This window comes from Pristiophorus japonicus, chromosome 1 (genome assembly GCF_044704955.1).
Source record: "Pristiophorus japonicus isolate sPriJap1 chromosome 1, sPriJap1.hap1, whole genome shotgun sequence".
Lineage (NCBI taxonomy): Eukaryota > Metazoa > Chordata > Chondrichthyes > Pristiophoridae > Pristiophorus > Pristiophorus japonicus.
In genome coordinates this window covers 100,066,543-100,081,590 of record NC_091977.1, presented here as the reverse complement: position 1 = coordinate 100,081,590, position 15,048 = coordinate 100,066,543, and the positions used below count along the sequence as shown (strand labels likewise).

General features: G+C 45.6%; 1 protein-coding gene across 1 annotated transcript in view; it reads right to left on the bottom strand.

Annotated features, from left to right (window-relative positions):
- Window positions 1-15,048, bottom strand: part of LOC139229076 (cryptic protein-like) — a 37,323-nt gene continuing 22,275 nt past the window's right edge. Inside the window, exons 2-7 of the mRNA XM_070861071.1 lie at window positions 13,341-13,452; window positions 8,841-8,887; window positions 8,571-8,741; window positions 5,556-5,670; window positions 5,345-5,457; window positions 1-432 (exon numbers count right to left, since the gene is read on the bottom strand). Coding sequence (XP_070717172.1) covers window positions 314-432; window positions 5,345-5,457; window positions 5,556-5,670; window positions 8,571-8,741; window positions 8,841-8,887; window positions 13,341-13,452 — 677 coding nt within the window. The 3' untranslated portion in view covers window positions 1-313. The remainder of the gene's footprint in view (window positions 433-5,344; window positions 5,458-5,555; window positions 5,671-8,570; window positions 8,742-8,840; window positions 8,888-13,340; window positions 13,453-15,048) is intronic.

Genomic DNA, 15,048 nt, shown 5'->3' with positions numbered 1-15,048 from the left:
TACATCTATTTTATAGTTTTAATTCTTCACTGAAAGAATTTAGCTTTTCAGCCACAGCAACATTTTCCATTGAAGCTATTTCCTGATTATCCAGCTCCCCACACTAGAAATACCTGCTTGTGGACACAGGAGAGTAGAATAAAGCTCAACTATGATGCACTTGTAGTTGAATAGCTTGCCAAAATTCACCAGCTAGGCTTTCTTATGAGTAGTCATTTGTGTCAGTTACTGGTGGTTGACTGGCATCCATGGAGAGGGAAGAAAATTTCACCAACTGAAGCAACTCAAAGACCTATGAAATACTTCCATTAGGTTATAGTACAAATGCTATGGCAAGGCACACCACAGGCAAGCATCTCATTAGCATCAGGCTGGAGCCATCACCAGTCAATGAATCATGTTCACTGCCATAGTAATCATCCTGGTCTGGATCTAAAGTGCAAAAGAAATTAGGACATCACTTAACATTTAACAAGCAAGGCGTTTTATTGAGAACAAAATAAGGGGGTGGGGAGGAAGGGAAATGAGAAGAATCCCTGCACAGCCTAAGCATCATAAATTGCAAACATGCCTACAAGGAATAGGTTTATGATTATAATTTCACTGTACCTAGCACACAGGAAATCTATTCCCAAAGTTACATTTTCATGTAACTATCAGGGTAGCAGGTTTGCAACAAGACATCTGACTGAATAAAAACAGCAGCCATCAAGTGAATCTCAATAGGAGACAGATGGAACCATTTCCCAAACAATGGGAAGTGGTTCTGAAACGATGCATACTGAATGCTTCAGTTTGGGGGAAGGGTCAAAGTTTAGGTGCGGCACTGATTGGTGTGAATGGTTTATTTACACAACAGGATTTTCTTCACTCAGAACAAAGAAAATGTCCTTGCACATAATCTTCTCCCCTTCCTGCTCATCATACTAGCTTATGTTAATAGTTCCCACTCCTCAGGTACTGTGTCTCAACCCACTACCCCCCACCCTACCTTTCAAATCAGCCCCTCAATAAAAAAAAACTCACCCTCGACTCCTGCTTTTGCAAACTATCTCCTAATCTCCAACCTCCCTTTCCTCTCCAAAGCCCTTGAACGTGTTGTCTCCTCCAACATCCATGCTCATCTTCCCTACAACTCCATGTTTGACTCCCTCCAACAATCAGCTTTCTGTTCCTGTCACAGTACTGGAACAGCCCTTAAAGTCACAAATGACATCCAATGTGACTGTGGCAATATATCCCTAGTCATCCTTCTCTACAGCCCTCAATATGGTTGACCACACCATTTGCCTCTCCATCATCCAGCTGGGTGCAACTGCACTCACCTGGTTCCATTCTTATAGTCATAGTCGGAGAATCACCTGTAATGACTTCCCTTCCTGCTTGCACATGGTTACATCTGGAGTCCCCCAAGGATTTATCCATGACCCCCTCTTATTGCTCATCTAAATGCTGCTCCATGGCAATATCATCCGAAAACACATTATTTTCCACATCGACACCCAGCCCTACCTCACCACCACCTCTCGACCACTCCACTGTCCTTGATTTGTCACATTGCTTGTCCAACATCCAGTGCTGGATGAGCAGAAACCTCCTCCAACTAAATATTGGGAAGACCAAAGCCATGGTCTTCAGACCCTTCTACAAACTCTAACCTAGCCACTAATTCCATTCCACTCCCCAACAACTGTCGGAGTCTGAACCAATCATTCCCAACCTTGATGTCATATTTGACCGCGAGACGAGCTTCGGACCACAAATCTGCTCTATTAACAAGACCACCTACTTCCACTTCCACAACATCGCCAGACTCCGTCTATCTGCTGCTGAAACCCTCATCCATGCCAGTTACCTCTAGACTGGACTATTCCAATGCTACCCTATCCAAAACTCTGCTGCCACCCATACCCTAACTGATAGGAGAGACAAGAACTAGGGAGCATAATCTTAAAATAAGGGGGCACCCATTTAAAATGGAGGAGAAATTTCTTCTGATGGTTGTAAATCTGTGGAATTTGCTGCCTCAATGCTATGGAAGCTGAGACATGGTCTTAAATTTAAGACAGATAGACAGTTTAACAGAAGGGAATAAGGGGTTATGGGAAGCAGGCAGAAGTGGACCCGAGTCCATGATCGAATCAGCCATGATCGTATTAAATGGCAGAACAGGCTCAAGGGGCCGCATGGCCTGCTCCATGTTCTTATGTTCTAACTCGCACCAAGTCCCATTCACCAGTGCTCACGGACCTACATTGGCTCCTGGTCCAGCGACACCACGATTTTAAAATTCTTATTCTCGTTATCCCTCCATGGCCTCATCCATCTCAGTCAGCCCCATAACACCCAGAGATCTGTGCTCATCCAATTCTGGCCTCTTGCACATCAGACAATTTTCAAATTGCTCCATCATTGACACTATGCCTTCAGCTGCCTCGGCACCAAGCTCTGGCATTCCCTTTCTGCCCTTCTTTAAGATGCTCCTTAAAACCTGCCTCTTTAACCAAGCTTTTGTTCATCGATCCTAATGTGGCTCTGTCAAATTTTGTTTGTTAGCACTCCTCTGAAGTATCTTATGACATTTTGCTACATTAAAAAGGTGCTATATAAATGCAAGTTGTTGTACGAACACAGAACTCCAATGTCTCAGTCGGTAATGGACCATTTCATTACTGGCTTTGAGTTTGCCTTGGTTGAAACTGGCTGTCATATGATCAACTAGCCTCAGTCCGATTAACTGGCAGAGGAAATAGAGGGCGAGGCAGAAGGCATAACACCAGGATTCCTGCTGCTCATCACTATCTAGTGGCACTTGCTTGAAAATGGAAGAGTCTGGACCAGATCTGATTTTCCTGAGGTGATCCCTACAATAGGCTGTTGATCATCATTGCAAGGCTTCCACAAAGAATGGCCCAGTGGTCCAGACTCCATTTTCAAGCAAGTGCCACTAGATAGTGATGAGCAGCAGGAATGCTGGTGTTATGCCTTCTGCCTTACCCTCTATTTCCTCTGCCAGTTAATGGGACTGAGGCTAGTTGATCATATGGCTGCCCTGGTTGAAACTGGCCAACTCGAAGCCAGTTATGAAATGGTCGAATACCGATTGAGACCCAGCATGAGTCATGACCATCACTTCTATGTTCCTAGTACTGAACAAGTCTCCCCATGCATACTGCAGGCTAGAGTTCACAGCACTGCTGACTTTGACTATCATAACCTGCAGCATTAATTAACAACCACATGTATTTACATAGCACCTTTAAATGTAGCAAAACATCTTAAGGCACTTCACAGGAGGGTTATAAAACAAAATCAGGAAGCCGAATCCTTGCCCTTAATGGCTGGCCCGCAGCCCAAAATGAAACAAAAGTATGTGCGCATTTGCTGCAGCTCTGCTGCCTCCTGCAGTGAGGTCTTAGCACCTCTCCTATAGTATTGCTGACGGTAGGATGGTAGAATGTCACTGGCACGGTGCTATAAAAAAGGTGAATGCAGCACTACACTATTACTAGAAGGCAATGTATTTGTCTTTGTTAATGGAGAACTTTACCATTTATACACCTGTTCCTTGTGCCTTGGAACTTTTATTACATTAAAGCCACTCTAACTGCAAGTTATTGTTGGAAGGCAGAGAACCACGTGGAGTTCTGGTTCATCATCATCATAGGCAATTCCTCGAAATCAAGGAAGACTTGCTGCCACTCAAAGCAAGTTCTCAGGTGGCTGTAACGTCCATTGCAGGAATTACAGTCTCTGTCACAGATGGGACAGACAGTGGTTGAAGGAAAGGATGGGTGGGGAGTCTGGTTTGCCGCACGCTCCTTCCGCTTGGTTTCTGCATGCTCTTGGCGACGAGACGAGAGGTGCTCAACGCCATCCCAGATGCTCTTCCTTCACTTTGGGCAGTCTTGGGCCAGAGATTGCCAGGTGGCAGTGGGGATGTTACACTTTATCAAGGATGCTTTGAGGGTGTCCTTAAAGCATTTCCACTGCCCACCTGGGGCCCTGGCTGCACAGGCACAGGCAGCCCTCCACTACCTCAGCCAAGTATTTTCTTCATACATATTTCAATAGGCATCATAGCAGGAATACCTCAAGAGCCAAACTATAGTGGCCCTACTACTCCTCCCATATCTCGTTCATTCAGAAGTACAATTGTGACTAATTCTTACCTTTAACTAAACATGGTACATTTAAATGGGTTTGTAATTGGCATCATTCATGCAGAATATATGCTCCGTGTAGCGCTGAAGTGCTACAACGTCCCTCCCCTTCCATTAAAAGGGGAGAGCTGCTGCGCACGGCCCTTTGGTGGCCGCCACTGGGCCACCAGGAACGTGCAAGACTGGGCTGGCAGTTCAGCACCAAAGACAGAGTGGTGGGCTGCACAATGGCGGCCCGATCCATGCTAGGACCGCCAAAGATGGCAGCCCGGGGCACTGCATGCATCCCCTTTAAACAGCACCCTGGGAGCTGATGTCCACCAGCTTCGCAACCAGTGAAGCTGGGGTTGACATCCACCAATGCCAGCCTTGCGGTCCACAGGGCAATTTCCCCCACAGGGGCAGTAAAGGGGTTGGCGCGGTGTGGAGGGGTCAACGCGCACGGTGATGTAGTCATCAGTGGTTGCACAGCAGCCCAGGGCTGCTGTGATAGCACCCACATCCCGCAAACCTCTGGGGCCATTTCCCACAAGGCAGTAGCGCACCCCCCCCCCCCTCCTCCTCCTCCTCCTCCTCCTCCTCCGGGTAAAAGCTGTCTTTCGCCCCATTAACGCCCCCTGGAGCCACTAATGCAGCAATTCCTCCCTCCCCCCCACGCAGTCATAAAGGCCAGAAGTTCCTAGGTTTGATCCCCACTAAGTTTGCAGATCTCAACTGGGGTTGGTACGGTTACAATAATAGGCATGGTTTAAAGGAGGACATTTGGCCATGGTTTCCATTTATAACTGCTATTCAATGTTCCCTGCTAAAAATGAAAGTGTGTCAGCAATGGACTTCTACTTAGCTGCGACATTCTCTTGTTGAACATCCCAAGGCACTCTGTCTAGGCTCACATAAAGATTGCCACTTGGATGAGGAACTGAAGGGTAACAAGCCCGTTGAATTATACCAGAGTGAAGGAGAACACCTTCAGAAGGAGGAGAGAATATTGGTGGAAAAATAAAATATCTTGCTGACACCTATTGCCTAGAGTTTAAACTCGGGCGTAAAGAATAGGCAGTTGGACAAAGCCGCTGGAGGTACTTGGCACCCAGTTCCAGAACAGGTACTACTGGTGGTACGCCAGTATTTCCTAGAGATTAAGGAAAGGGGGAAGCAGGGAAATTGATCTCAACACTTACCACAGTTTGCAACCTTTCCAAAAGCTTCAATGCAGTGTAAGCGTCCATAGCTACATTTACACCAGGTACAATTCTTCAAAACCCACTGGCCATCTAGAAATTTGCCACACCCCCTGTCAAGAACAGAAATGTGACATACAATTTAAGTAGAAATTATCAGAACACAATATTTGAAAGAAAAAAAAGCATTAGGAGTGACACATCATCTTACTTGAGGCGCTCATCCAGCTCACAGTATCGGCCGATGAAGTGGACCGGACACGCGCAGAAGCTGCCCAGGATACATGTTCCACCGTTTTTGCAGCAACTCCTATCCAGTGTCTTGCCTGGAGGCCAGCAAAACCAATTAATGCAAAATCTCAATATATAAAAATGATAACCAAGAACTGAAAGACAATTAGGCCAGTTGTATACACTATAGACTACTGGTGTGAAGCCAAAATCTCTTCATTAACAACTTGCAGTTATATAGCACTTTTAAACATACTGAAATGTCCCAAGGCAGCATTAACATTTGACACTGAGCTACACAAGGAGATATTAGGGCAAATGACCAAAGGGCTGAAGGAGATCACAGATCAGAGGGGGTGAGGCCATGGAAGGATTTGAAAACAAGGATGAGATTTTTAAAATTGAGGCATTGGTTAACTGGGAGCCAATGTAGGTCAGCGAGCACAAGTGTGATGGGTGAATGGGACCTGGTGAGAGTTAGGACACAGACAGCAGAGAGCAATTTCCCTTCCTGGCTCCCAGTTAGCTGATATTGTTAATACTTATCTCTCTTCAGGTACTGTCTCCTCACCTTGCAAATCTGCTGTCATCACCTCTCCTCAAAATACTAACCCAGGTTCCCTCTGTCCTTGTAAATTATCACCCCATCTCCAACTTGCCTTTCCTCTCCAAAGTCCTTGAACATGCTGTCACCTCCCAAATCCATACCCATCTTTCCTGGAATTCCATGTTTAAATCCCTCGCAATCAGCTTCTGCCCCTGCCACAGTACCAAAACAGCTTTTATCAAAGTCACAAATAGCATCCTATGCGACTGTGACCAAGGTAAACTATCCCTCCTCATCCTACGACACACTTGAGTACACCATCCGCCTCCAATGCCTCCCCTCTGCCGTTGAGCTGGGTAGGACTGTCCTTGCCTGATTCGCTTCTTATCTATTCAGCCACAGCCAGAGAATTAACTTGCAATGCCTTCTCTTCCCACTTGTGCATCATTACCTCTGGAGTCCCCAAAGGATTGGTCCTTGGCCCCCTCCTATTTCTCATCTAAATGCTGCCCCTCAGCAACATCATCCGAAAACAGATCAGGTACCACATGTACACTAAAAAAAAGCTCTCCACTATCTTCAAGTTGTCAAGACTACTCGTCAGACATCCAGTATTGGATGAGCAGACATTTCAACTAAATATTGGGAAGAGTCAAGCCATTGTCTTTGGTCCCCACCATAAACTTTATTCCCTAGCCAATGACTCCATCCCTCGCCCTGGCAATTGTCTGAGGCTGAACCAGACTGTTCACAACCTTGGTGCCATATTTGACCCCGGTATGAGCTGCCCTACATATCTGCACCATTGCTATCAGCCATTTCCACCTCCGCAGCATCACCAGACTCAACCTCTGCCTCAGCTCATCTGCTGCTGAAACCCTCATCCATGCCTTTGTTACCTCTAGACTTGACTATGCTAATGCTCTCCTAGACAGCCTCCCATCTTCTGCCCTCCAGAAACTGAGATCATCAAAAACTCTGCTGTCCATATCCTAACTCACACCAGGTCCAGTCCATCCATCAACCCTGTGCTCGTTGACCTACATTGGCCCTTGGCTCCTGGTCCAGCAATGCATCGATTTAAAAATTCTCATCCTGGTTTTCAAATCCCTCCATGGCCTCACCCCTCCCCATCTCTAACCTCTTCTAGCCCTAAAACTCAGATCTTGACACTCCTCCAATTCTGGGCTCTTGCACATCCATGATTTTAAATCACTCCACAATTGTTGACCGTGCCTTCAGCTGCCGAGGACCCCCCCAGTCTGGAATTCCCTGCCTAAGCATCTCCACTTCTTTCTTTACAATGCTCCTTAAATCCCACCTCTATCCTGTCCTATTACCTTCTTTTGTGGCTTGGTGTTTGATAACACTCCTGTGAAATGAATTGGGATGATCACTACATTAAAAAAGGTGTTATATAAATGCAAGTTGTTGGTTCAAAACTACATTTTTATAGACTGGACTATGCTGACACACTCACGTTCTCTCCCCCCCCCCCCCACCCACCCAATTGGTGGCTATGCCTTCAGCTGCCAAGGTCCTACACCTCCTTGCTTCTTTAAAACACACTTTAACCTACCTCAAGCACACTTTTGATCATCTGCCCCAATATTTCCTTATATGCTTCCATGTCAAATTCTGTTTGGGAACATTCCAGTGAAGTGCCTCGGGACTTTTTACTATGGTAAAGGCGCTATATAAAACACAAGTTATCGTTTAGGATGACCAAGTTTATGGAGGGTATAACATGGGAGGCCAGCCAGGAGTGCATTCGAAATGGTCAAGTCTAAAAAAGGTGATAAAGGCATGGATAAGGATTTCAGCAGCAGATGAGCAGATTAACACAGACTGTGTACTTAGAGTTGAGATCAAGCAGAGACCATCTTGGAGAAGAAGTCTTGTGGCAGGTACAATCAAACTGAAGTTACCCCGAACCTCTTGTGCAATGTTTATTTATTAGCGAAAAGCCCACGGCTCTTTACAACCATTAAAGTTTAAATTGCATTCATGGACCAATGAGCAGAACTGTACGAATACTTGCAGAGTGCCTCTGCTGGTTGGCCAGTCAGGAACTTAAGCTATAACACAAGCCCACTGGCTCTGTTGGACAACAGGCCATCCCATACACATTCTGACAGCATGGCCAGAATTTAAATCTGGAGATATAGAAATTAAACTCATGTCCTGCACAAGTGTTTTAATTAGCTAACGGACAAGTTAAAATAAGCACATGAAGGTTGACGTTAGGGAATACAGTTGCTTTTTTGAGAAACCCGTTGCAGAGAAACATAACTGGGACATCTTATAAACATGAAACATATGATGGCGCTATATTCGGACCCTTATCGGTGACAATATCGAAATAAGTAATCTGTCGGCTTAAAAGCTATAGAAAGTAAAATAAGGAGGCTCAAGTTTAGTTCTGTAACTGACGGGCATGTAACTTACTGTCCGTCAGCCCAATGAAGCGAATGATGTTCGCAGTGTCCGAAGAGTTTGGTTCTTGACGTTTGCTATTGAACAGGTTAAACTCAGTTAGAGAATTGGGGTTTTTCCCGAGAGGCTTCTGAATGGCGGACTTTGAAATCTGCTGATCACAATTCTCATCGCCTCCACAGTCTGAAACAGACAACACAGAAGATGTTCCGCGGAACTTTTACCGAGAACTAATTGCTAGTCAATACAGTAGATCAATCAATAGAACGAGTTGCTACTTACCATTCCCTAATCCCACAACCTGGAAGGGTAATAGCACTAGAAGAAATCTGCAAGAACAGGGATAAGGTTACTACCACACACTCAGTGGTTACCATTATTATATTTAATTATGTTTTAAAGACACACGGGCTTACCTGGCAACTGCTGAAAATTCCATTACCCGCATTAAAGAACAACATATGTTGACATTGTTTCTGGAACATAAAGCCTGTTCCTGGCTGGAGCGAAATGAATTCTGAGCTCCAGACAGTCAGTAACACCAACCCATTAACAATTATCAGGTAATTCTCACCTTCCCAGCAGCGAATCTTGAATACCAATCCTTTGTATCAAATGAACGAATGCAATCAATATTCAACAAACCGCTTTAAGAACAAAAGATAAGAACCAATTCACTGATATTTATTGATACTCCCAACGTGACATTCCTTCCTTTCTAGTTACAAAAAGTACTTTAGACTTTAGGTTCATTTAACAAATGTTTTCCACTTTCTTATCAAATGTCCACACAGACTCGAATTTTAAATTGAAACGTAAAATATAGTTATTTTATGATCATGATATATTTTCATTAATTTATGAAAGGCAGGGCTTCATAGTGTTTCTGAATAGAGAATAATATTTGATAAGGCATTTAAATTAAATTATGCAACTATTGGTTCGGCAGACAAATTAAAATATCAGAGCTGACATTTTTACTGGTATCTAATGTTGCAAACGCTGACTGCAGTGTAAATATTTACAGTTTAATTCAGTTTATACCGTATACATTTTAACTTCCAGTTAAATAATTGCCACTTTCCGCTATCAATTTAATCAAGTGTTGTATTTCGGGAGAAGCATACTCGCTGGCTGTTTGTTTTGTCATTGTCTTTTAGAGTTTTATAAATCCCTTTCTCCGGGGATAATGCAATCAATTATCTACAAGTCCTACTGCTGTTGTTTTGACTGAATATATTTCATGCAACATCATTGTCTTATTCAATTAGCATGATTCAGTACACGTGGACAAGCTGTTCAAAATAAACCTGAAATGGTGGAAATAAATCAAACAGTGTAGATAAAAAGAAATAACTTGTTTCCAGTGGGCAACACTGAGGAGGCCACACTTATTGCCCATAGAAGGTTTTGGGCCTTCTACTATTGGTCTCTTTTGGTTTACCTGCAAGGAGACCCTGGATTGCCCCAGTGTCATCAAGAAAGAAAGAAAGACTTGGATTTATATAGTACCTTTCACGATCACCAGACGTCTCAAAGTGTTTTACAGCCAATGAAGTACTTTTGGAGTATAGTCACTGTTGTAATGTAGGAAACGCAGCAGCCAACTTGTGCACAGCAAACCATCACAAACAGCAATGTGATAATGACCAGAACCCAACTAAAATAAATCTAACAAGTGTTCCCTTTTTAGAGAGGCACAACTAATAAAACCCAACTCATACAAAAGGAAGGAAGCTTAATAAATTAAATAATATTATTTCCTTATCCGCTACACACCCCAGTCCCTGTGGTGCCCACCAGTCATTGAAAGGCCTCAAGCTTCCTGGTAAACACCGTGCACTTCTTTTCCAGGGCCCCCGGGTGCGGACAAAGCCACGAAAAAGAAGCAGGCAGCCAGCCTTCTACCATTTGCACTTTTTCTTTTTATCTCAAACTTTACGTGATTGGCAACTGATATGGCAATGTTCAAACAAGCTCTGTCATTAACTCAGTAAATGTGCTAATTAGTTGAACACATTTCATCTGTATTTACTCATGTTCACACTTCATTTTCCTCGGGAAAATAATTAGCTTCAGAATCCCTTCACTGGATTTCACCCCCGTGATCAAATCTTCCAAAGTTTTTGAAATGTTTGTTTCTCTTCAGCATAAATGGTAAATAGTTTTCCATCTTTTAACATGTTTTTTGTCTCTTTAGTAATTCTCCCTTCCCAGTTTTGCATATGAAGTGAGAGTTCGCCAGGTATTTTGCAAAATCATAAATTAGCTTTAGAAGGGGGTAAATAATAAATGAAAGTAATAAAATGTAAATGTTTTTTCAGGGCTTGCACCCACCCCTGGTGGGGCCCGCTCATGGACTTCTGGAAGCCAGTCCACCCATACTTCTGGGTATACCAACCTACAGTGTGTCCCACTGAGATCAGGGAAGTGGGAACTCCTAGTATAGGGAGTTTCTGCCCTGAGTCTCGACCCCTCCCTTACGTCCAAGGGACACAAACTTGAACAGATATGGCGGACAACTGGTTTAGCCATTCACTGCCAGAACTGGCTGGACCACATAAAGCACTATCGGGATCTGCTCTTGTCTATCGAAACTGCTCACTATTCGAGAATCATTCTGGAATGCAAAGATAAGCCCTGGCTTCTTTTCTCTACTGTTAACCATCTTCTTAAACCCCTCTCCCCTGTATCCTCCACCCTCACCTCCAACAACAAGTGTGAGGAGCTCATGGACTTCTTTGTCTCTAATATTGAGACCATCCAATCAGCTGCCTCTGCTACTTCGCTTCCTTTTCCCTAGCCCACTGGGCCAAACCTCCTCTTAGGTTCCCCTGTGCATGAGTCCTGAACTCACATTTTTCTCCAGTTTCACTCCAATCTCCCCTCATGACCTCTCCATGCTCATCCTGTCCATGAGACCACTTCTTGCTTCCTCGACCCTGTCCCTGTACCCTGCTGACCACCTAGCTTCCTTTTCTGGCTCCCATGTTAGCTGACATTGTTAACGATTCTCCCTCTTCAGGTACTGTCCCCTTCTCCTACAAATCTGCCATCATCACCGCTCTCAAAAATACAACCCCTGACCCCTCCATCCTTGCAAGCTATACTGCCCCATCCTGAACCTCCCTTTTCTAACCAAAGTCTGTGAATGTGTAGTCCCCTCCCAAATCCGTGCCCATCTTTCCCGGAACTCCATGTTTGAATCCATCCAATCAGGTTTACAACCTTGCCACTGCATCGAAATGGCTCCCATTAAAGGCACAAATGACATCCTTGTCCTCTTCAACTTCTCTGCAGCCTTTGACACAGTTGACCAGTCCATCCTCCTCCAATGCTTCTCCAGCTGGGTGGGACTGCATTCACCTGGTTCCATTCTTATCTATCTCATCGTAGCCAGAGAATCACCTGCAACAGTTTCTCTACCTGCTCCCGTATCGTTACCTCTGGTGTCCCTGAAGGATCTATCCTTGGCCCCCTCCTATTTCTCATCTACATGCTGCCTCTTGGCGACATCATCCGAAAACACAGTTTTCACATGTACGCTGACGACACCCAGTTCTACCTCACCACCATTTCTCTTGACCCCTCCACTGTTTCTAAATTGTCATGAGCAGAAATTTTCTTCAATTAAATATTGGGAAGACCAAAGCCATTGTTTTTGGTCCCGCCATAAACTCCGTTCCCTAGCCACTGACTCCATCCCTCTCCCTAGCATCTGTCTGAGGCTGATCCAGACTGTTCGTAACCTTGGCGTCACAGTTGACCCTGAAATGAGCTTCCGACCACGTATCCGCGGCATAACTAAGATGCCTATTTCCACCTCCGTAATATCACTCATCTCCGCCCCTGCCTCAGTTCATCCGCTGCTGAAACCCTCATCCATGCCTTTGTTACCTCTAGACTTGACTATTCCAAAGCACTCCTGGCCGGCCACCCACATTCTACCCTACATAAACTTGAGGTCACCCAAAGCTCGGCTGCCCCTTTCCTAGCTCTCACCAAGTCCCGCTCACCCATCATCCCTGTGCTTGCTGACTTACATTGGCTCCCGGTTAAGTCGAGATTTTAAAATTCGCATCCTTGTTTTCAAATACCTCCATGGCCTCACCTCTCCCTAGCTCTGTAATCTTCTCCAGGCCCCACAACCCCCCGAGATATCTGCACTCCTCTAATTCTATCCTCTTGCGCATCCTTGATTATAATTGCTCAACCATTGGTGGCCATGCCTTTAGTTGCCTAGCTCCTAAGCTCTGGAATTCACTCTCTAAACCTCTCTGCCTCTCTATCTCTCTTTCCTCCTTTAAAACGCTCCTTAAAACCTACCTCTTTGACATCTGCCTTAATTTCTTCTTATATGGCTCAGTGTCAAATTTTTGTATTATAACACTCCTGTGAAGCGCCTTGGGATGTTTTATTATGTTAAAGGCACTATACAAATACAAGTTGTTGTTGTAATGAAATGTTTTGTTTATGCTGAAACGCAGACATACTGCTTATTCTCTGTGGTTTTTTGCTTGCAGCGGGACATCAATCTTTGATACCCAGAGACTCCAGTACAGCCAGTACAGTTCAGGACGGTTGGCAATCCTACCCAGTATAGAAAGGACACTAAGGCCTAGAAATTGACCTCCTTAGCGCCTCCCATTATCTCCTCTGGCTGGTGGGGGGGCCGTGGGGGGGGGGGGGGTGGTGATAACGGGGTGCTAAGCACTTATCGACTGGGCGCGGCGATAACATCGACATCCAGAAATTGTGACATCGTCGGCATGCACATCATACCCAGTAACAGCTCGGACCCGAACTTGGGTTCCGCCCTCTGTAGCATCGCTAGGCGAAAACACAGGCAGCTGCAGGAGGCGATCATCGGGAGGCTGGGCGCTTCTGGGCGATGCTTAAAGGCAAGGTGCCAAGGTATGTTCAAAGAAAAATTTAACTGCTCTCTTTCAGGTTTGTTGCCGCTCTTGTTTGCCCGTGATCGATCAGCCCGGCACCCTGCTGCAATACATCGGGCTGATTGGGTCAGATCACGGCTGCTGTCGGGGAGAAGATAAGTTTTTATTTTGCAGAGCCTGCAGCGATGGCCCTTTCCTATAAGGGAGGGAAGGAGCCTTTCAACACAGCTGTGCTGCATGGCCCAGAGTGCAGCACTGCTCAACTTAGCATACCCGCCTGCTGTCTCGTGCTCTCCAGGAAGGAAGTGGAGTGCTTGTTTTAACATTCCACTTCCTTTGTGAAGTGCTACCCCGGAATTTTTTTAAGTAGAAATAGATTAGCGCCTGGCGCCTTTTAAAAGTTAGTGGTCCAAGCGGGGCACTCCCCAACTACTTCCCCTAAAGCCATACAGACCATGTGTGAGTATGTGAGTGTGTGTGGGTGTGTGGGTGTGTGTGTGAGAGTGTGTGTGTGTGGGTGTGTGTGTGTGGGTGTGGGTGTTTGTGTGAGAGTGTGTGAGTCTGTGGGTGTGGGTGTTTGTGTGTGTGTGTGAGTGTGTGTGTGGGTGTTTGTGTGAGAGTGTGTGAGTCTGTGGGTGTGGGTGTTTGTGTGGGTGTGGGTGTGCGTGTGAGTGTGTGTGTGTGAGAGTGTGTGTGAGAGTGGGTGTGTGTGTGAGTGTGTGTGGGTGTGGGTGTTTGTGTGTGTGTGAGTGTGTGTATGCAGGTGTTTGTGTGAGTGTGTGTGTGCAGGTGTGAGTGTGTGTGGATGTGGTGTTTGTGTGTGTGTCTGTGAGTGTGTGTGTGTGGGTGTTTGTGTGTGTGTGTGTGTTTGTGTGTGTGTTTGTGTGTGTGTGTGCGCGTGTGTGTGGGTGTTTGTGTGAGTGTGTGTGTGTTTGAGAGTGTGTGTGAGAGTGTGTGTGTGTGTGTGTGTTTATGTGTGTGAGAGTGTGTGCGTGTGTGTGTGAGCGCGTGTGTGTGTGTGAGAGAGTGTGTGCGTGCGTGTGTGAGTGTATGTATGTGTGTGAGTGTGTATGAGAGTGTGTGCGTGTGTGTGTGAATGTGTGTGTGTGTGAGAATGTGTGCGTGTGCGAGTGTGTGTGTGTGTGTGTGTATGTGTGTGAGTGTGTGCGTGTGTGTGTGTGAGCGCGTGTGTGTGTGTGTGTGAGAGTGCGTGTGTGTGTGTGAGCGCGTGTGTGTGTGTGTGAGAGAGTGTGTGCGTGCGTGCGTGAGTGTATGTATGTGTGTGAGTGTGTATGAGAGTGTGTGCGTGTGTGTGTGAATGTGTGTGTGTGTGAGAATGTGTGCGCGTGTGAGTGTGTGTGTGTGTCTGTGGGTGTGAGAGTGTGTGCGTGTGTGTGTGTGTGTACGTGTGTGAGTGTGTGTGTGTGTGTGACCTCCACCAGCCTGTCCCCGCCACACAGCACTGCCCTCCAATCATCAAGATTCATGGCGCGATCCTCGACGACGTGGACCATTTCCCAAATCTCGAGAGCTTCTTATCAGCAAAGGCAGACATTGATGCGGAGATTCAACACCGCCTCCAGTGCACAAGTGCA